General features: G+C 36.6%; 2 protein-coding genes and 1 pseudogene across 2 annotated transcripts; 2 read left to right on the top strand and 1 right to left on the bottom strand.

Moving 5' to 3' along the window:
- Nucleotides 1-6,084: 6,084 nt before the first annotated feature.
- On the top strand, nucleotides 6,085-6,471 carry LOC148851494 (nucleolar protein). The gene has a single exon (XM_088945687.1). It carries the CDS (start codon nucleotides 6,085-6,087, stop codon nucleotides 6,469-6,471), a length of 387 nt encoding a protein of 128 aa, XP_088801813.1.
- A 5,570-nt stretch (nucleotides 6,472-12,041) lies between these two features.
- LOC148851493 (ammonium transporter 1 member 4-like) lies at nucleotides 12,042-15,449 on the bottom strand (annotated as a pseudogene).
- Nucleotides 15,450-16,281: 832 nt separating this feature from the next.
- LOC148851492 (transferring glycosyl group transferase) lies at nucleotides 16,282-21,156 on the top strand. The gene is made up of 3 exons (XM_088947345.1): nucleotides 16,282-18,219; nucleotides 18,728-18,891; nucleotides 19,246-21,156. The coding sequence occupies exons 1-3, from the start codon at nucleotides 17,577-17,579 to the stop codon at nucleotides 20,338-20,340; spliced, it is 1,902 nt and encodes a 633-aa protein (XP_088803471.1). The 5' UTR covers nucleotides 16,282-17,576; the 3' UTR covers nucleotides 20,341-21,156.
- Nucleotides 21,157-23,259: the final 2,103 nt, after the last annotated feature.

The raw sequence follows: 23,259 nt of genomic DNA, 5'->3' as shown, positions 1-23,259 counted from the left end.
ATCAAAATTTAAGCCCCATTTCTTCTTCAAAAGCCTATCTTATAGAGTTATTTATTTCTGCCTCTGGATCATATAATCTTTATAAAGGGAAGAAAAGTAGATAATTCTATTCTTTTTTTCTTCTTTTATTGTTAGAGTTACTTCATTTTATTTTCCAATCCTTGATGTAGTTTAGAAATCTCTAGATTCCTAAATATGCAGCAGACTGATAAGCCAAACACCAACTCTTTTATATAAAAGTTGGTAAGAAATCTCTGCACATCAAATGTCTTAAGTTGAAATGGAAGTTAAACATATTAAAGGCCATTTCCATATATAGAAATAGAAAGAGATAGACTAGAAACGACATTTCTTATGCCAATGACACCAAAGGAATATTAAATGAATGGAATTGGGATATGGATGGAATATAATGAGATAGAGCCACTTTGAGGTTCCCTATGAATGAGGCATGGAACGGAGCCACTGAAGAATTTCCAGGAGTTACGAAGGAAGCTTTGGGCTCATATTGCTCATGGGTTGAGAGTGGGAATTACCCAATGTTGGTCCCAGCTATCTTGGGTCTTGGGAAGAGTAGATTGGAAGCTACATGTATGAAAATACAAAAAAGGTGAAGATACAAAACATAAATAAAACAAAATGAAATCTATTGATGGTTAGCTCTTTTTCAAAACCTGTAAGATGTTATATGTTCAAAAAAGGGCGGGTGGGGGTAGTAGAAAGAAACTATATTTGCCAAGTTCAGTGCCCCCCTCCCAAATTTATTTCATTACTCTTAAACCTCCAGCTTATAGGGGAAAAAAAAGCTAGCAATGTCTAAAAATATGAAAAAAGGAATAAGACCACTATTTCTTAGTCAGGATTACTTTTCTGCATTTCTGGTTTTTCTTTCTTTTGAAAAGGCTTGAGGGAAACTAGGAGAAAATGACAATGCATTGACTTCCAATGCAAGATTGCAGGAAAAACCTATAGAAACTCATAAAGAGAAACTGGTGGACTCAGATCCAACTAATTGCATTTATCAATACTTCAACATGATTTACCTGTGGATGGAGTTCAATCACAATTAACCTATCAAATAAAATAGGAAAACTACATAGCTTATCAAAGAAAAAGGAAAACTACATATTAATTGAAAATCTGAGAAAGGTCAACAATAGTGGTGGACTCTAACTCTTTGAATACCATGACAGCTAGGGCCTCTAGCAGTGGAATGTGGATCAGTGACTAGGAAAGCAAATGGTCTCTGTTTCCATTTGTCCAAATCTGTTCTCACTAAGGCAATCCAAATTCAATTTATTTATAATTAGATCAACTATGAATCTACCCCAATCCAATAATGTAATATGAGTCAATTCAATAATAGTTAAATATTTATATTTATTCTTACATGTGCATAAAACTAATATTTATTGAAGTACCTATTACTAAAGTTGGTTTAAATGTTTTATGTTTACCAAAGTTAGGTTCAAATCGCATAAAATTTGTTGCCATTTTATTCATGATATACAATATCACATTCATTTTTTACTTATTTTATTAATAACATATAATATTCTGATGATTTTAATTTAATGTATTAATGGCGTTCAATATCCAAACTATTCCAAGTCCAATCAAAATCTGATGGATAAACTTCAATTGGAATTTGAATATTCACAAACCAAATTTGGATCTAGACATATCCAATTCGATAAGATCCATTTGCAGCCCTATCCAGAACCCTGGTTCCTATTGGAGACAATAATGCAACTGTAAACCGTTTCATACACCAGCAAGCTCAAGATAAGGCTATACCTTCTTAGGCAGCCTATAACTAATTGAAAACATTGAATTAGTTAAATGGGATGTTAGACCTAGTTCTCTTTTTCTTTTCCTTTTTTTTATAGTCAACATTAAATTCGTTAAAAAGCCCAGCATTCTCAAAAAAAGCAGCTGGATATATAGTACAAGGATCACTCCGAGGCTTGGAACACAAATTACAAACCAGCTAACAACAGTACAGCTCATATAAGATTTTTACAGATTGAATCCTGGCCCTGGACATCCCATTCTAGTTGGTTTCTTCCAGCCCTGCCCATGCAAATGAGTCTGCTAAATCATTGGCACACCTAGGGACCCAGTTGAATGAGCAATTCAAATTGGTGGCCATAGCTTGTGCTTGTTGCATGCGTCCAACAAACTACAGTTCGACAGTCTCCTTCCATTGCCATTTCTTTCATTCTCTCATAGTCATCAAATTTAACCAGAAAACTAAGCAGTATCTGTCCATTATGGTCGCTAATTACACTCCTGATACCTGAATCTCCTGGATTCCTGAGGTAGACCTAGTTCTCATTTTATCTTTCACACCTTCTTAGGAAACCTATAACTAATTGAAAACATTGAATTAATTAAATGGAATGTCAGACCTAATTCTCATTTTCTCTTTCACACATGCAATGCATGTTCAAACTTGCTACTTTAACATAAAATAGTAAAATACCACCAAGGATTTTTATCTCCTTAAACTAGTTTACAGGTAAAGAACATCCAATCAAACAACTCATTTGCTAAGACTCTGTCCATTAAGGTGCAAGACTTGACCCTAATCCTGGAGAGTGTTAAATCCATGCATTACTTTCTAATTGACATATTAGAATACCACTTCAGTGTAATTGATACAAAAACCAAAAAATTATAATTTAGACTGGAATATTTGGCAGATGCAGTACTCAGGCACTAAGTGAAATTGAGATTCTATTAGCTTCAAAAATAGATTACCCTTTTTCTAAACTCCTAAATATAACATGCTATGGCAAGCCCCCATGTAGTTCACTTTAACAAGGCTTGTTAAGTCCATGGTTGAAATTTGCAGTAATTAATTTCACAGTCAACAGAAGTTTCACCGTATGAGACCTCACTCATCAGTCCTCAGAACAGAATGATGTGTGTTTTCTTTTCACAATTTCAAGTTTAATATGCTCAAGGTAGTTTCATAATTTGCATAAAAGGATTTGTCTTCCCATGCAACAATGACATGGACAGCTTTGTCAGCACATGACCTAGATACAAGGCGTGAAAATGTGTTTCTCAATGACATACACCTGTTATGATGAAGAAACAAGTGCCATTTCCAGAAAAACAGAAGATTTATTCAAATGCAATGTCCAAATCTGTTGCAGTAAGAAAAAAATCCAAGACCTGAAATTGATTGGAAAATGGAGAAAAACAAAAGGAATAAAATGCAAAACAGAGCAACTCAAGAATGCACAGAGATTTATGTGGTTCAGCTTATTGCCTATGTCCACAGGTGTCAGAGGAGAAGAAATCCACTATAGAAATAGTAAGAGTTACAGTCACAGTGTATAGTGTATACAGCCTCCCTCACCAAACCCTAGCTCCCAATGCACCCAAATAGACCCTCTTTCAAATCTGTCACAGTGTATAGTGTATACAGCCTCCCTCACCAAACCCTAGCTCCCAATGCACCCAAATAGACCCTCTTTCAAATCTGTCTCACACATTCTTGTACCCTCTTTTCCTTAGCGTTCAAGATACAAGATAGCTTCCTGGAAACAGCACAGTAGGATGGGTCCATACCACAGGGGTGGAGCCCCCGCACCCTTGGTGGTGGTCAGTGGTGGGCTACAGACCCTCCACTTCCACCACAGACCACTATGAAATTTTTCCTTCAGGTTTTTCTCAACTTGAATGGGGGTAAGTCATGGAATGGAATTCAAGGCACCAACACAACAAAATATAATTACAATAATGCACTTTACAAAACCGAAGATGGTGAATGATGTTACACTGGTAAGAAAAGCTATCGCTGTGGATTCTTTTTCTTTCTACTTTCTTTTACAGTGATAATTGCTTTTTGACTACAACCGGTATAGGAACTATGGCTTTCTAGCAATATCCAAATATACAAACTTACAAAATGTAGTAAGTTTGGTTCCCAGTACACCAGGAAAGGAGATATTCCATTATGAAGCAAGAATTCTTTTTTTTTTTTTTTTTTTTACGTCTTTGCTTTTGTTTTCATATGAAGCACAAATTATTAAAAAGGACCAACACATACTTTATTAGTGGAGATAAATGCATGGATCCAATCAAAACAGAGATTCTTAATCCGTGGATATTATATGTTGACCTTGCATCTGGTTAAAGTGTTACATACATCTCTCTCTCAAAAAAAAATGTTACATACATGCATATCCATAAGGAAAACTACAGCTTCTCATTTGACATGAAATTTGATACATCTGAATGCATGTTGAGAAAAGAGGTTCAAAGTATCTGAAAAAGGAAAAATAAATTCTGGTCCAGAATCTTATGCATTAAGTATTGCAGCTGCCTAAAATTGCCCACAAGGTTACATCCATAAGGAAATTATCCCCCCATATAAAAGAGACATTTATGCACCAGTTCTTCACAAACATTGAGTATATTGGGGAAAAACATTTGCTTGATGCTTACTTGAATAAGATAAAAATGAAATATGTTAGAACATGAGTGATTGCCCAGCACATGGAGCAACATTCAGGCAGGTTTAGATTGAAAAAGATCAATGCTTAGGGAGAAGCATGTTATTGCTAGAAAATGGACTTTGATGAACTCTCGACTCTTGTACACGAAACAGAATGGAGTAACTGTAGTGGAATGAAAAAATGGACATTGGAAGGAGGTAAAAGAGGTCTAATACATTCAATGAACATTCGAAGTCACTACTTGAGTAATGCACATGGCAACCGTTGCACATATAATCAAACAAAGCAGAGTTAAAAAATGAGACAGATTCCATCTAAAGCAGCATTTAGATTATTGAAGTTTAAAATTCTGTATATTACTGAAGCATCAATTTAATATGATATCTGATACACTCTAACATGGAGTGATTGCCAAAGAAATCCATCATTCGAAAGCCTAAAACTAATTCCCTCTTCCTCCTCCTCTCAGAAGAAAAGTAACAGAAAATGCCTAAGAAATGAGCCTAAACTAGTTTGGGTCAGGCACCAAATTGAAGAACCTCCTCAATCGTTCAGTTGTTCCAACTCAGCCTTCAATTGCTCAATCTTTAACCCCATCGATCTCTGTAACGCCCCCTTCTCGTTCTCGGGCAACTTCGCCATTAAACCCTCGAACATGTCCAGGACAGCCTTCACTGCTGCCCTAGCACTGTCCGCCTCTTCGTTGAAATAAACCGTCTCCTTCGATTCCAAGGCCATCTCGATCTCTTCCCGAGCTTCTGCAAACTTGAGATTAATTTCACCGGCCTCTTTGCTGTAATCAGCACTCGACGCAGATTCACCACTGAATTTCCTTAAACCTACACGGATTCTTAACTGGGTCGATGGGTTTAAAGCAATTGAGCGTGGAAAAGAGTGAAATTTCGACGCGGGCGAACTGAAAATCTTCGTTTCGGGCAATGGAATTGAGTCGCCGAGACACCCTTCTAAGATTTCTGCAGACGATCTGGGGAGAAACGAATATGTGGGTCGTGGAGATCGTCGAAAAGGGTATTTGGAGAGCAACTTACAGACAGAGATTAGTGAACGCTGCTCCATTATTTGCTTTACTGCAAATTATTATAGGCTTTATAGCGTATTGTTTCCCTCTGCTTTCCAAGAACAACAGTTACAACAGACCATGAGGACCCGAACCAGTTATTCCTTGAACAAGTTCCCGCCTTCCCGGCATCTCGACGATAATCTAAGCCATCCATCTGGGCCCAGCAGAATCGGATGGAGGGTCTTTTACCCTTCTTCTGTATAATTCTTAGGTGGACAGTGGACTTTTGGATCAACAATCTCTGATCGTGATCTTGTGCGACCTGTCACACAGTAGCCCAACCAATACTTGAAAGATGAAACCCAAATTGGCTCATGTCCCACAACTCCATTACTGAAGAGGTTCTGGTCTTCTGCTTGACTGGTTCTGGTTAACCAGAACCACCAACTCTCTGCTCTCTACCACCACTACAGGAATCCAAATAAACCTTAATCCCTAAACAAATCCTCAATGTCTAACAACTCCATGGAGCAAATTTTAGCTACATAAACAGATTCAGCACGCATAATCTCCACCACCACCAGACCTCCCATGGCACGCTTCCTCCTCTCCGAGTCTCTTGGAAGCACAACCCAGACCAGTCTGGGTGTGGCAGCCCTTTTCCTCTGTGGCTTGGCATTGTTCATGTGTGCTTCGCATTCATGGGGTTGGCGCCGCTGGCGTGGATGTTATGGCCACTCCTACGATCCCGTCATACAACTCAACACGGATGCAGCAATCCTAACGACCAAAAGGCTTCAGCAGGTGCAACCAGGGGACAGTAGCATGGTCAGCGGGGAGCTCTGTGTTTGGAAGAAGAACATTCTCATGGGCGAGAAGTGCCAGCTCCCGGAATTCTCTGGTGTCATTGTTTATGACAATGCTGGAAATATCGTCCCTCAAGCCAAAACTTCTCATGCTGGACTCTCCAGGAAGTAGAAAGCAGAGGACAATGGCTCTTGCACTCCCAAATAAATGTAAAATTGCTCAGATTCTCCTCCTCTTATTGACAAAATTGGCCAAATGATGCCATGATGGTACAAAAATCTTATGGTAATGTTGAAATTCATTTCTTTTTTACACTTTTTCCTTGTAACCAATGCACGATACCCAATCCAAATGGCTGCAGCTTCAAATCAATCAGTTCTAGGTTCTAACAAGTCAAGAGAAAGGATTAACTTCACAATGCACATGACTCATAATCTTAACTTATCAAAATAAAAAAGGAAACATAACTCATGATCTAGCCACGTGGACCAAGAATGCACATCTGCAATTTGCCAACTGTAAGGAAAACTTCTCGTTTAGAAGCCAAAAAGAATAAAAGTGGGAAAAAATATTTGAAAGAAATTCTTAATTTTCTTATAGGCATTTGAATCAATGGGAAGAAAAAAAAAAGGTTTCTTTTTATGGAAAAAGAAAAATGAAGCAGTGAGTATAGTAGGTCCTATCTACCTATTTTACACTTTCCACTCAATTTTCTTACATTTTTATATAGTTTTGCAAGGAAAAAACAACTACCATTTATAACAAAACTTTTGGAGTTAAGAAAATCATTTTGTGGATCCACCCATTTCTAATTAGGATAACTAAAATCCTGTTTAAGGATTTTTCTTGAGAAAACTCTCTTATCCCTCCTCACTTTAACGTAGTCTCAGAGTTTCCTGCATTACCCCATATGCATAAGTTTGTATTGTCATACAGTTTGGAAATACATACTTTACACAGTGGTTTGAATGAACTCATGATCCATAAAAAATAAAAATAAAACTCATGTTCTATACAAAACAATGAGAAAAGAACTCCGGTTCCAGGCTAGAACATAATTCACAGATCCATAGGTCGAAATAATTAGATCCATTGGAAAAACGGGCCATGCTTGGCTGGCATGGCACGGCACCCATGCGGCCCGCGCAAAGTGCGGGCTGAGCTGTGCCTCCTTCTTCTAGGATATTTTGGGGGTTTATTCAACATGGCCCATGGCCCGAGCCTGTACAGGTTGTACTGAGTTGGTCCATGGGTTGAGCCAAAGTCATTTATTTAAAAATATTGAAAAAAACTTAATTTTTTAATTTTATATGAATTTTGATATATACAATTGCTTATATATACAATAATTAAATAAAATAGTATAATAAAATTGAAAAAAATGTTTATTTTATTAATATACTATATACTATATATTATTATATAATTATAATTTATATAATATATTATATATTATATAGTATATACAAATATATAATATATATGGGTCATGCTAGCCCGCGGGCCACGAGCGGCATGACACGACAGTGCGGGCCGTGTCGGCCCGGCCCGCTGACCTGAAACCCCAAGCCCAACATGGTCCATCGGCCCATACAGTCGTGCTAAGCCACGACACGACCCCACTTACACCTCCAAGGTTGTGTATGTGTTTTGTGCGATTTTGTTTATCTACCTATAATTAGGCATGGCAATTTCTCGCCCAACTTGCTAAACCCACCCAATATCTAATCCACCCATTTACTTAGCAAGTTGGAAATGGGTTGATCACCAATTTGGTTAGTTTAAATGGGTGGGTCGGGTTTGTGGATAATTGCTTGGTTAACCACTAAAGAATTCCTTATCCTTTTTTAAAATTTTCGTCATTTGAGTTAAATAATTATAATTAGTGCATTAATTTTCTATTAATTATTGACTGAACTTAGTTTTGCCTTGAATCAACACACTTCACCCAAATCGACATAAATCCAAACCAGCCCAACCCAATATGGACTTGATCGACCCAAATTCATATTGGTTATGAAGGGATCGACTCACCCGAATCAATTTGCTTTGCTCGCTTGGGTCAATTGAACCCTTACGAGCTCGCTTGACTCGACCCAAATTTTGGACCGGTCTGGTATGCTTGCCTTGCCCGGTTTGGATTAGTTGGTTCAATCCTGAACCTATGCACAACCCAATATGGAATAGTCTGAGTCAATATGCCATTTGGCTGAACCGATTTGGTCTAACCAGACCAATCCAAATCTAAATCGTTCAACCACTCTTGATGTGATTAGCTCAATGACAAACCTAGTTAGATAGTTTAAGTTGGTCTGACTAATTTGAATATAAGTGGTTTGGTCAAACCTAAAACCTAAACATAATCAAATGGCTTCAAGTGATTAATTGTCTTTTATTCTCCTTGTAAAAATAATATGCATGTAATGTGGTTTGAACCTTCACAACTTGTGTAAATAACAATTACTGTTACAACCAAGCTACAACCAACTTATTTGTCAAAGAGAATTAGGTTTTAGTTTTAAGCACATAAATATAAGATTAATGGGTTGGTTGGGTTGGATTGGGTCAAGGCGGGTTTGGCTTGAACCCAATCCATTTAATTTTATATAACTGGGTCATTGATGGATTGACGAGTTAGATGAATTGGGTTAAAGCTCACCCCAAACCCAAGTTGTGTGTTGGTTGCCTTGGATGCAAATTGGGTGGGCTGGGTCGGGTTTTAGCTCAACCGAGGCCCAATCCTGGCCTAAAGCCTGAGCATGAAATTAAGCCCAAGACCGAGCATGAGATCAAGCCCGAATTATTTCTAAGCCCAATTTGCACTAAAATTTGATGCATTCTAGTTGGGCTCGGATTGGTCAAGTAGCCCACACTAAAAATTGATATAAATGCTTATGTATATGTATGCATGTATGCATATGTGTATATTTTATTAAAAAATAAATACATACATATATTATGCATATAAATATATGTTTATATATACACACTAGTTGGGACCCGTGCGATGCATGGGTTTTATTAAAAGCAAGGATTTAAATATCGATACAATAAGTCTGATACGGGGCGTATCGTATCAGTATTAGTTAGTAACGATGCGAGATACGCTATGAATACAAGCGTATCCTGTCAAGTGTTTCCAAACCAGTAAGCCAATCTTCATTTCGTGATATAAAGTAAAATAAAATAAATTTTATTAACATTTTCTGATCACATGCAATTTAAATAAAAACACATATTTATATTTAACAACTCTAACTAAAAATTAAAAAAAATATATTTAAAAATAGTATTTTATAAACTAATAGAATAAATAATGTATCAAATCCACATTTATATAAAAAAAATGATTTTTAATATCAAAAAATTTATACAAATAGAATATTAATATTAGAATAATTATTTTAATACTTAAAATTTATAAATTTGCAAATGATATAAATCTTAAATTTTTTATATACTTTTTTATTAGTTATTAACCAATATTTTAATTTACATTAATAAGTAATAACAACATATTTATTATTTACAAAAAAAATAAAAATATTATATACAAAATATTGAAGAATATAATATTAAATAGAATCTATAAAATCCACTAATCTACATTTATTTCAAAACAAATTATTTTATTTCATAAAATTTATATAAATAAAAATATTAATAATGGAATAATTATTTTATTAATTAAAAACTATGAATTTGTAAATGATATGCATCTTAAAAATTTTAACAAATTTGATATACTTTAAGTTAAGATTATATTTTTATAAATTATTAACTGATATTTTAATTTGAATTGAAAATTTAATATTTAGTTGACTTTTTCTAAATGTTAAAAAATTAAAATAGTAAAATAAAATATAATTGATAAAATAATTAAAATATAATAGGTGCAAATGTTTTGTTCCTTGAACTCTTGATTGATGTACTATAAATAAAATTATGCATCTCGGTTCATTAATCGTAATATATTCCTTCATATATATCCCTAATATTTACATCTTTTATGTATTTGATCTTAAATTTAATGTTATTAATATATTTATGAAATTTGTATGTATTTCCCTAGTGTATCCATGTGTTTACATCTTTTTCATCTGTATCCATGTGTTTCCAAAGCATGCATGTATTCGTATTCGTATTCGTATTTGCGCTATCCGATAAGATATCCGATACCGATACTTTAATACTTTTGAGCTCGACTAGATTTGGGCTTCCCTAAGGGCTAGGCCTGATAGGGGTGAAAATGGTTCAAATCGCGATCCGATCCTATTTGGTCGAATTTGGATCTTCGAATAGGATTGGATAATATGATCCGATCAGAAATCGAACTGGATTCGGATCATCCCTATCTGATCCAAGAGTATCCGATCCAATATATTATATATTTATAAATATATATTATACACATATATGTTATTTATTTATTTATAAATATATTTTTTATATTATAATTTTATAAATTTGTTATATTGTTTATTTTTTTATAAAAAACATGTATATATATGATGAAAATAATTAAACAATACTTGTATTTTTTGTTTTTACTTTACTTAAATTAGTATATTTTAATTTTCTTTTAATAATGTTTTAATTTTTAAAGAAAACAAGTTGGATTGGATAAGCTCCGAAGATTCGACTTATCGATAGGATTCAAATTCAAACGAGTTCTATCAGATACAATCAGATATTTGGATCGGATCGGATTCAAATGTACCCTTATTTGAATGCAATTCGATTCATTTGCATCCCAAAGGCCTGAGCCTAACCTAATTTAAAAGCCTAGCCTGAGGATCGATAATTTAAGCTCAACTTGTGTAAAATTGCGGGCTGGATCTGTCTAGATTCGAGTTAAGCTTGGCCAAGTTGCACCCCTAGTGTTTATGTATCGAAAATCAAGAAAACTGGTAGAGCCGTGAAATACACTATTTTATCGCACACAAGTGTTACATAGTGAAACGGAAACACAACAAAGGAAACGTCAGAATTATGTTTTTATGGGTGGGGGTGTAAATGGATCCGATCATGATCCGATCCGATCTAAATCTGATCCTATTTTTGTTGGATTAGGAAGGCCCTATGTTGGATTTTCATATAGGATAATAGGATCCAATTGAAAAATGGATCGAACTTGGATCACCCGATCATACCTAGATGTGTGTGTGTATCTATAAACACATTCACTTATAAAAGACATGTATATATTAATATATTTATTAGCATATTTATTTATAAATATGTTAATATTGCATTTGTACATATATATTAATATAGTTGAAAAATATTTAGATTTTTTGTTTTTTATATTTTCTTTTAATAATTTATTAAAATTTTCAAATTTTGAATTAGACATCCCTATTTATGGGTTTGGTGATGGGCTACCTAGTTGTGTAGTCCCTTGAAATTAAGAAAAAAAACAACTAATAAGAGAGGCCTCCCCAATCTCTTTTAAGATTAATTTTAAGGGAAATTTTCAGATTAGTATCATGAATTTTGGGGGTAGTGTCAAGTGAGTATCCAAACTTCGAAACGTGTCATTGCAATACCCAAACTTTTGAAAACTATCAATTTAGTACTCGTTGTTAGTAGTCCACCAGTTATCTGACGCACATAATGTCACATGTGATTTTATAAAATTCTAAAATTCCAAAATTACCCTTTTACAGAAGACACTATTCATTGTCTTCTTCATTGAAATTGAAACTAAACCAAAGCAATAATGAACAATAACAGAATGATCAAGTGCTCTTCGACAAGTTAGCCAAAAAACACTTTACGTACCTAAATGAAGCAGACGCCCATGGCTCCACCATTGAGCAGTCGGAGGTGATTGTAGCAAACCCACCAAGCAACCCACTGCACACATTAGTAACGTTTATAGTGTCCTGAAATCAATCTTTTCCTAAACAGAGTGGTCAATGCAACTGTACAACTGGACAATGTCATGGTCATTGTAGTCTGGTCGATAGTGCTTCACTGTCCATAGTAGTTCTTGGAGTTATATACCTTCAACATGATAAAAAATGAACCCAAATTAAACCCGTACGAGCCGAACCACTGTAAGAAGATATCCAATATGACCAAGGATGCGTTGTGACCATGCAAAGCTATAGATTGACCAGTGTGATCAAACTGACCAATTCTAAGCCCTTCAATGAGAGCACCCAAAGTCTGGCCATACCTCCAACAAGTAAACCACACCTGATCCGGTGAAGTCGATGACTCTAGATCTGAACAGCAAGTTATTGTAATGGGAGGCACTGGCCCAACCGTTAGCTGACCATAACCAATGAAACACAACCGGGTACGCGAAACCCGTCAAGAAGGCCAAGTAAATGAGGTAAGCGACAAACTGAGTTCTCTCTGTTGTAGAGCTGCTAGTGATCCCGATAGCAATGATGGAAAAAGCCCGTTGATATAGGAAGTTACTATAATCGAACAACTCTAAAGGGAACACCTTCATGCCGAAGAAATGACGACTGTCAGCACCCAATTTTTGCTCGGTCCCTTCACCATACCTTTTCGTACCCTCCTCTTAGACCCCAAAAACTTGGAAACACAACCAGATCAGCTTGAGACTTTCTAAAACCCAAACTACCATCCTTTGACATAATCCATGGGAGGAATTAGACCCTTGAGATCAACACCAATGTTCGAAAAGACATCATCCTTAAACTTGGAAAACTATAACTTAGTTATACATCAACTGCAAAAATCCACCATTCATCACACCAACTTCTTTTCTAATGGCCCTGATCTATGTAATATTCAAATTCTAACTCCTCCAAAATCAAATCTAACATATCCATCACCTCAAGATCACTAGGAAACAATCAACTAGAGAATCCCAACATGAATCTATGACAACCAACCACAAAAACATCAAGATCCTATTTTGATGGCCCTAAATGATTATTAAGATTGACCATATCTTTTTTAGATCAGAATCATCCACTTGACTCCTCACCCTAATCCATGCCTACTTACCAAATTGTAGCTCAAAATTTTCCCGTTTGACCCCATCAAGCCTAGATCCTATTTCAACAAATCTCATTAATAATAGCTTAGCATCTATCATCCCAACTTTATATGATCAATCAAACCTTACCATTGTATTCGGAGACCCAAAATACCCCATCATGTCAAATTTCACAACCAAACACCTTCATTTGACCGCTGAAAAAGTAAGATTACGTTTTGAGCCCTCTCGTTGATTAGAAAACCATAAGCTAAGACCATGATCTGAACTAAATATGTTAATCCACTCCTCTGATAAAAAATCCGTAGCTTCCATTAGATTTGAGACGATCAAAAGCAAGGTTTTTAAAATCGAACCGGATAATGAACCGATCAGGGGTTCGGTTCCTGGGTCAAATGGTCCGACCATTCGAACCGAACAGACTGCCCATTCTAACAAAAAAAAAAAGGCCAAAATCGTTGGACGGTTTGATCGCCTAGGTTAGTGGTTTGTTGACCAAATCAATGTTTTTTTATGAAATAATGGTTCTCCTGACCTTATTTGACCAATTAGACATCACCATTGTGTTTAGAGTCTCAAAAAAAAATCTAGCACGTCAAATTTCAAATCCCAATTCATCCGTTTGACTGTTAAACTAGACAGATGCCATTTCGATGCATCAGATTGAATTGCCACATCAATAGGGTAGGGACAAATGCCAACCCCTTACTTCACAAATTATAACATCTGGACCAATGAAATCGAGCCTAATAGACCCAATAACCAAAAAACCCAAAGGTACCCCCACTTAAAGCTAAGAAAAGACAAAAACACATTTAAAAGTCCATCACATTTACATTTTCTGCCATTGACAGCCCCATAAACGAGACTACCATGACAGGCATGCCCCAAGCTCCTATTGGACACACGAAACCCATGAAAACCATCCATAAATCAAAGAAAACATTTCACCAAAGAAGAAATCTTGATTGATCACCTTTTTCTTTGAAGAATCATTACCTATTTTTGTGAAAAAGCTTTCTTGAAGCCCAATCCTTGTGATTGGATGAATTTCAGATATCATCATCTCCATTTCTTTATAAATACTAATATAACTCAAGCTCAAAGGAGAGGCCCCAGAGAGAGAGGGGGCCAAAAAGGAGGACAAGGAAGAGAGAAGAGTTTTCTCCCAGCCAATATACTATCTTCTATTCACTTTAAATTCAGAGGTACTCTGAACCTCAGATTCAAACTTGCAACCTCCATTTTCAAGTGGAAGTTGTTGCAACCAAAAGCACTCTTTAGCTCAAGAATTCATTTAAACTTCATTCTATCTCATCCTTAGCTGTTGAAAAACTTTTAACAAGGTGCATACGAAAGATAAGTCTTTCATTTTAACTTTTAAACATGATTTTGTAATCTCTGTTTTTTTTTTTTTTTTATGGGTTACTTGAAGTTCTGAAATGTTGGAGAACCATCATTTGAAATTTTTTCTTGACTAAGAATAGAGGCAGAGAGGCGAGGGTCTTATGGAAGTTGAAAGCATGTTCATCCAAATTTAAGAACTTTCTGCAACCATTTTTGCTTTTCTTTGTTAGAAATCGAGCATAAATAACTCCCATATTGGCTGCTACAGCAACTTAGAGAGAGGGGCGCCTAATACCTTTCCTCTCCTAATCATTGGGACCTGAAATTTCTAGTTGTGTGTCTTTTCCCATGGAGGATGGAGTCACTATCAAAGACAAATCAATTTTTCGAATTTGAAAATGAGGGTCCATTTCCTCTAAAAAATGGGTGGCGACTCCATTTCTTTGAGCCAGCCATGAACTTCCCGGAGCTCACAACGACCGATGAAGTTGTTGGAAGGATAACCGAAGGCCAAGGTGAACCCAAAGAGATAGTAAAATAGACCATTGATGACCACACCAAGCACGTTAGTGAGCATTATGTTCATGATGTTCTTGGCACGAACAGAGCGAGCGCAGAGCATGGTGAAGCCCAGTTGCATAGAAAAGATAAGGTAGGCCGAGAAGAGCAGGTAAGTGTTGTTGATGGCATGATCTGCATCCGTGAAACTATTATGCACGACACTGAACTGCCTACAGATGTAATCGACAACGGTAGTTGTGTTAGTAATGCCATTTAAGAGTGGGACGAGATCAGATGCCACACAAGTCAAAGACACCATGGTCAGATGTCTAGAGAGAGAGAGAGAGAGAGAGAGAGAGAGAGAGAGAGAGAAACACATAAGAAAATTGAGGTATTGAGTCCTACGACTTCAAAGAAATATTGGCCCTTAGGAACCATTTTTATAGAGAGATTTAGCGAGTTACACACCAAGCCAAATGAGAGGATTTGACTCATGTTTTGACTTCGCTTAGGTATGTAACGTGAATTTTGGATGCCTTTAGGGGTAGCAAAAATATTTATCTAGTTTATAGAGAGACTGAGTGAGATACTTTTCATGCACAATTCATTGTTTTCTTCCCTATAAAGAAAATTAGATGACATTCAAAGGGCATTTGTGTCATTTCACATATCGCTTAACTCTGTTAACTGTTTTAGACTAAATTAACAGTTTTTGAAAGTTCCAATATTGCAATGACACATTTTGAAATTCGGGTACTAACTTGACACTACCTGCAAAGTTCAAGGTAGTAAACTGGATTTTTCCCTCTTGGCCCTGCTTAGGTGTCTCATCGTTTCAATAGGAAAGAGCCTGAAAGTCTCCACTCTACTGCATCAGGTTCAATATCAATCAACCTCTCCATGTAGTGTACATCCTCCTCCTTTTTCTCTCTCCTATTTTTTTTTATAGAAAACCACTTCAAGGTGCTTCTACATATTTGGGTTCTTTTACTCCAATTGCTTCAAATAAGGTTAGAAGTATCAATACGTATAGACCGATATATGTATGGAGAACTTCTCAATACACCCTTAAGTGTATCGATGTTTTGAACCTTGCTTCAAATACATCTCCTCATTCTCACTTTTATCTTTATTCCTTCCCGTCCAATAGCACTCCCATGAGAATAAGAGAACAAACCAGTAATGTAGCTTCCTTTTCCATGCAGATTATTGTAGTATCACAAACCCAAGATTTGAAACCAATTAATAAATAGAGAAATAGAAAAAGAAAAGAAAATAGAGCAAAGCATACAAAGATTTAAAAGATTTAAAGTGGTTCATCCTTGTTGTTAACATCCACGGAAGGAGCAGAAATCCACTGTAACAACAAATATGAACAGCCTCTGTGTGTCTCTCAAACCCTAGTGCCCTTTACTCCTCAAATCATTTCTTTCAATCTGTTTTCTAATGTCGAATCTTGTACCATATATAAAGGACCCAAATAAGCGAAAACAAGTCAGATCCGTAAGCCCCCACTCCCCTTGGCCTTGAGGAGGACAGCCCAAGCCCTCCACATCCACTAATCACTATAGATTTCCCCCTCAGGTTCTCATCAACAAATGTTGTGGCGGGCCATGGAACGGGCTGCAACCAAGAGTTTAAGGCACATGGTTGGAATTTGGAATTAAATTTTTTTGAACTGGGTAATTGAAGAATCGATCAATCGATGAAGGCTACCCAACATTTGTTGATGAGTATGAATCGATCAATCGATCAATAGAGTCTGAAACGAAATGAATGTTACCCATCTTGAGTGCGCTTGTGGGTCGGAATTTGGTATTAAAATAGAGTGAACTTTGATTGAGAATTCGAGATTTGAGAGAGTTCCTTTGCATCCATAGAACAACCTATGTTAAAACTTTGGGATTATGGGTACCTGTTTGAGACCGAAGTGAAAGACTATCCATTACTGGTAGCAACCCATTAGGCCATTAGCAGAGCAGAGCTGCAAAGGGGCTAAGGGAGCAAAAACAGAAAAACAGGGTAAGCGGGATTTAAGACCATTTAACAAAACAGCACGAGCAGCCGAGCAGGCAGCACCGCCAACAACAGTAAAGTTTAGGTGGGGTCCTGGCACCGGCCTTGGCCTGGACCAGGCTTTGGATGGCTCGACCCATGTGCACTCTGTAGGGAATTGCCTTCCTCCAATCGCAGCTCAAGGATTGCAACCATCGATATACATCGCAATACATTATTCAGGTGAGCAGATCTCAGGGACACTATTCTCCTTGCTGAAGAAGTAGGAATAACTCGGAACTCTCTTTGTAGATCAGAGAGATTGAGTAAGAGCTTCTGGTGGGCGGAAACCGCTCTCTTCTTCTTCTTCTTCTTCTTGGTTTCTTGAAATGGCGTATCTACTTTTCTCCCTCTAGTTTTGATCCCTTCCCTTTCTTTCTGTAAACGCTAAATGACTCTTCCAAAGAAGAGACTTTTCCCTCTCTTCCTCCTTTCTCTCTTCGCTCTTTTCCTTTACTCCTACTATCACTCATCTCTCCATCTGTTCTCCTCTCACAGTTTCAATTCCAATCCGACAACCCTTTTCCCTGCTTCCTTAAATCACCTCCGAAACTCTACTCTGGTCTCTCCAAATTTCAGTTTCACCATTAAAGTTCTCGCTTTTGATCGCATTCACTCGCTCTCTCGGTGCCTGCATTCTCTTGCTAATGCTGATTATGGGGATGACCGGGTGAATCTCCATGTGTTCATCGATCATTTTAAGGAGATCGATTCAGGAGAAAGGTCTGCGGACTTGGACAAAAAGCTCGATGAATCTCATCGTATGCTGAATTTCGTTGATGGGTTCTCGTGGAAGTTTGGGGAGAAGCTCTTGCATTATCGGACAGGGAATGTTGGTTTGCAGGCACAGTGGCTGGAGGCCTGGTGGCCCTGTTCCGACGATGAGTTCGTGTTTGTTGTTGAAGATGATTTGGAGGTCTCGCCGCTTTATTATAAGTTTCTCAAAGGCATAATTGTTAATTATTACTATAATTCTTCAAACTTCAGTCCTTCAATTTATGGGGCTTCCTTGCAGAGACCGAGATTTGTTGCAGGTAATTTTTTCCCAGTTTTAACTATTATTAAGAAAAGAAATAACTTTCGACATTGCACAGTCCAATACCTATGAAACTAAAATCAAGTTTGTTCAGATGGGTGGATACATCTTTACTGGAAGAGAGTATTTTTGCTTGATATATAAACAGTTCGACCTGAGATTTTACCATTGGATCAAGCAAGCAGAAGTCCCTGCATGTATAGTAGACAAATAACCAGCATTTCTTGTTCAGATGGGTTGATACATCTTTACTGGAAGAGAGTGTTTTTGCTTGATATATAAACAGTTCGACCTGAGATTTTACCATTGGACCAAGCAAGCAGAAGTCCCTGCATGTATAGTAGTCAAATAACCAGCATTTCTTGTGTGTGTGTGTCTGTGTTTTGATTTTTATTTAGGGTATTTTTCTTCCATTAGCATATATTTTCCAACATCATGCTACCAGTACCAAAATTGGCACTGCCTTCTAATTTCTAAGCACTAACCCCTGAGTTGATTGTCTCTAGGTAAACATGGGAACAAACTGCAATTGGACAATGGAACTCGACTTTTCTTGTATCAGTTGGTTGGCACATGGGGTCAGCTTCTATTTCCAAAGCCCTGGAAAGAGTTCCGTTTGTGGTATGATGAACATAAAGCCAAAAGCATCAAACCAGTGCTGCAAGGAATGGTAATTAAACTTCTCTACACCTTCAATTTTGTCCCTTGGGAAGCTTAAGAAGAAATCCTTGGACTACATCTTTTCAATTGGCATGCTGCTGTCAGGTTAACAGGGAAATAAGATTGTATGATCAAAGTGCTGTTACCACTTACCAGTGTAAGTGAGTTTGTGTGTGTTTGAGTGCATGTGCTGCAAGGAGATCAGCCATGTTTAGCCTTTAGAGAGGCAATGTATCATTCAGTGAAAATAGAGACAAGCCCTTATTTACATTGTTTATGTTGCGTTCTTCATGTGTCTGGTAATTTCTTTTCATTGCCCTGTTGCTAAAAATAGTTGTTTTTGTTGTCCTGTATGCTATGGCAGGTGACAACAGGATGGTACAAAAAGATGGGAGAGAGAATATGGACTCCTTGGTTCATTAAATTCATACAGTCTCGTGCCTACTTCAATATTTACACCAACTTTCTAAATGAAAGGGCCCTCAGTGTCTCTCACAGGGATGCTGGTGTTAACTATGGCAAGACAGCTGGACCAGATTCATATTTGATAGAAGGAAGTTCTTCTGATTTGAACCTTTTGGAGATGCAGCCTTTGAGCATTCTTAAATGGTATGATTTCTGCTTCAGAGAAGTGTTGCCTGGGAGAGTGGTAACTAATTTTGATGAATTGAGACATGTACTTCACACTGTGCAGAAACAAAAATCCATTATACTTGTAGGCTTATTTAGGACACCCCAAACCATCGTTAGGAATCTTCTATGCCACTTTGAGAGACTGGATATCCAGAATTACATCTTGGTTGGCCCTGAATCTGAGTTCTTACATGATCTTGCAAGGAGAGGAAATCCTGTAATCAGTGCACAGAAGTTACTTAATGATATCAGAGGTCATAAGGTGATGGATTTTCAAGGATCAGATGCAGAATTGATTAGTGAAGTTTTGGTTAAGGCCTATGTAGTAAAAAGGTGTCTTGATTCTAGTTACAATTCTTGGGTTATAAATGGAGATATGGTCCCACTTAAAAGTGATTTATTTTCTGATGCAAACGAGCAGTTATATGATTTCTTTGCAGGAAGGGACTCAGATATTCTGTTTGTTAAGGGTTCATCAACTGCTTCAGGGATTTGGATTGATGATTTTATTTACAAGGTCGCAGAAATGGCAAATTCTTTAAGGGGCAGAGGTTTTCCTTCTAAAAGTCACTTGCATTTTGAGGGTATTGCTGCAAAATCCTTGGAAGAGAATGGAGTCAGGATTAAGAGGTTGGATGAAATGAGCTTCGCTATGAAAGTTGAAGCAGCTAATACAAATCAAACTGTGGCTGAGGACAGGAAAAGGATAATCTTTTGGTCTTCTGAGATGGATTTGGATAATATTCAAAAGAGGATTGAAGACTTGGGTATGTGGATAGTAGATGGTGACTCTTCTTGCACAGCTGTTGTCTGCCATCAGTCATAGAATTTGAATATATTTCTGGCTGTAATTTGTCTTCTTTATGATTATCATGCATGATGCATATTCATTTATCATGGAAGATAGGAGTTCTTGGCAGTTATCAAGTCTGTTTTCCAGGATTGTGGCCTGTTGCAACTATTTTAACATTTTTTAGATGCCCAAGCAGTAAACTGATAAAGAAAAGAAGAGAAAAATAAACATGCAGGGTTTGTTTATTTTTCAATCCATCTGATTTTACAGACTCCCTTCTCTGCCAGATTAATTTGTCTGTGCAATATTATGAAAGGCATGGAAAAATTGGGATAGAGGCTTTATCTTAGTTCATTGATCTCTTTCATTACCTCACCGGATGAAGGCCAGTGCTATTTGAGTTATTTCTTTACCAAACCATTTGACAAGTTGAATGTTGGCCTACTCCATCTGTTAGGAATCAGATGTGGATGCCAGAATGATGAAGCCCAAAAACCAGAGGTTCAATTTTTATTTAAGTCAAAGCTGCTTAATGTTCCGGTGCTTGAGAAACTGACATGGTGAAAACAAAGCCAGCAAATTGATGAGTAACTTCATCACTAAGCAATCTTTCTTTACCTCCCTCTGTTGTTTTGGCATTTCATGTAAATTCATATGGGGACAGTCTCTGTTGAACTGACACAGTGGAACTCATATTTGATCATTTTGTTCTTGTAATTGTTTCCCTTGAGTGCAGTTAGTCCGACTATATAGAAGCTCTTTTTGTAATTTGTTATTTTCATCTTCAATATAATATTTTGTTAATGATAAAAAGAAAAAAATCATAATTAATCGGTTTTAGTTTTTAAATGTTCTGAAATATGATCTTCTGTTTTCTTGTCACTTTATCTAGCTTTTTTAATCTGTGCAGAGCCTTTGGTGCTTGCTTATTCATATAGGTTTCTTAAATTAAATTGAATATTATTTTCAACATTTATGGAAATTTAATCAATTTTAATTTCAGTTATACATTTCACTTTTGGTTTAGCAAACCCATATAGTTGGGAAGGTCTTCTTTGGTTATCCAAGATTTCAATTCATTTCCTTCTAAGTGTGTAACTTATAGGACATTAGAGATTTGAACATTCAAAGAGAATCATTATGTATATACTTATTTCTCTGAAAGAAACCTTCATCCTAATGGTTGTGAAGATTTCTCCTGGATAAAAACAACCTTCGGTACAATGACATAAAAAAAAAGAGAAAAAAAACATTTATGTTTATGGTCAAATGGTTGGGAATGTGGGTTTATTGTCTAGAGCTACTATTTTTTCAATAAATAACAGGAAAAGAACATTATAAGAAACTTATAAACAGTAATGCACAAATATGGCGACACCCTTATATATACAAAGAAACCATGAGATCATATCTCTTGCTGTCTCTCCCAATTTGTATGAAATTGCAACTGAACCCAAAAGACTTGATTTCTATTCATCCTTTGCTTTGCAAGCGAGTCACCCAAACTATTAGTAAACCTTTGAACCCATGTAGCCTTTAATTACAAAACGAGTTATTATTGCTTTGCCATGGAAAGCCAGCCCCACTTTCTTCCCCAGTTCCTCCAGGCTGTGTTTGGTTTGAAGGAAAAGAAGGAAAAATTGGAATGTTCCAATTATTCCCTTGTTTGGTTTGACCCCAAATGGGGAAAAGAAAAGAAAATGAGAGGATTTAAAATCATGAAAATGAGGATACAGGATCCTCCTGCTTTGGTAGGAAACCGTTTCCCCTGAGAAAGGTAAGTAAACTGAGGGAAAGAAAATCGAGAGGCTTTTCTATTCATTCTTACAGTGACCAGAGAGGTGACAAGTTCAAAGCAAAAACAGTGTAAATCAACATCAACTAACTGCATTCCAGCAACAGTGGTGATTCACGTATACTACAGCAGTACAGCGACCAGAGAGATGATAAGTGGAAGTAAGTTTGGATCTGACTTCACCTGGTTCCTCTCAGGCAGACCTAAAATGTTTTAGATTTTGTGACTAGAAAACCCTTACTTCATCGGCTGGTTTTGTTATTGTTTTTTTTTTTCAACTGAGATGCCTCTGTTGTTTGGTTTTTCTGTCTGGTTTTGTGACTCAAGTGATATTCATGTTGGTTTGGATAACAAATAAATAACAGATCTACAATTTGGTCTGTGTCTCTTTCAATTTCTGTGTTATGGCAGGCTGTGTGGTTCTTACAGAGACACAGACCAGATGCATAGGAATAGGGAGGGAGGGTGTTTGCTAAGACACCCATAGAAGCATGCCCAGATACGTCATCATCTCCCTTTTTTTATCTCAGCTTCTACTCATTTCTTCCCATATATCCCTTCTTTAGTGATTCAGTCTTATAGTGTCCTTGTCTGCCCTGCAAGACATGTAAAGTCGTGTCTATCTTGCTTACGTCAATAAGAATACGAGGTCGAAACCTAGTCGTACAAAGAAACGGGTCAAACAAACATTGCTTAATGTTGCCTAAATAATTTGACATATAATCATTGTCCTTCCTAGAAAAAATGATCTCTCATATTGTTGTTGGAAAATAACTTTTATCTATTTGTTTTTTGGAATATTTGATAACTTCTATTTTTTTTTTTTATTGGAGATGACTTTACATCTACTGTAAATATTTATTTTGTTTATGGACATGCTTGTATTTGTCTGTATTGGTACTTGCACCAGTATGATATGTACTATCTATTAAGCTTCTCTTCAGGTGAAGCAAGTGTATGATTATACTGCATGTTTTAGTATTACTGAGGTGTGTGTGCCATGACTAGGTGCATCATCTGTCCGGTATTTGGTGCTTCTGTGGCTTGACTTATAGGAGCACTGCACAAGGCCAAGATGTATCATATATTTATGTACACACTTTGGATGCCAATTTACCTGTACTGATCTATGACTATCAACAGTAATCACTTTTATT

This window comes from Nelumbo lutea, chromosome 5, assembly GCF_056320005.1.
Source record: "Nelumbo lutea isolate HS-2025 chromosome 5, American lotus-T2T, whole genome shotgun sequence".
Classification (NCBI taxonomy): Eukaryota; Viridiplantae; Streptophyta; class Magnoliopsida; order Proteales; family Nelumbonaceae; genus Nelumbo; species Nelumbo lutea.
The sequence above is the reverse complement of the archived record's forward strand: the minus strand, read 5'-3'. Positions and strand labels throughout refer to the sequence as shown.

Excerpts from the sequence above, each read along its gene's own strand:
- LOC148851494 (XM_088945687.1), top strand. The coding sequence starts at position 6,085 with ATGGCACGCTTCCTCCTCTCCGAGTCTCTTGGAAGCACAACCCAGACC.
- LOC148851492 (XM_088947345.1), top strand. The coding sequence starts at position 17,577 with ATGACTCTTCCAAAGAAGAGACTTTTCCCTCTCTTCCTCCTTTCTCTC. Across the intron at positions 18,220-18,727 it reads GAGACCGAGATTTGTTGCAG|GTAAACATGGGAACAAACTG; the intron begins GTAATTTTTTCC and ends GATTGTCTCTAG. Across the intron at positions 18,892-19,245 it reads AACCAGTGCTGCAAGGAATG|GTGACAACAGGATGGTACAA; the intron begins GTAATTAAACTT and ends ATGCTATGGCAG.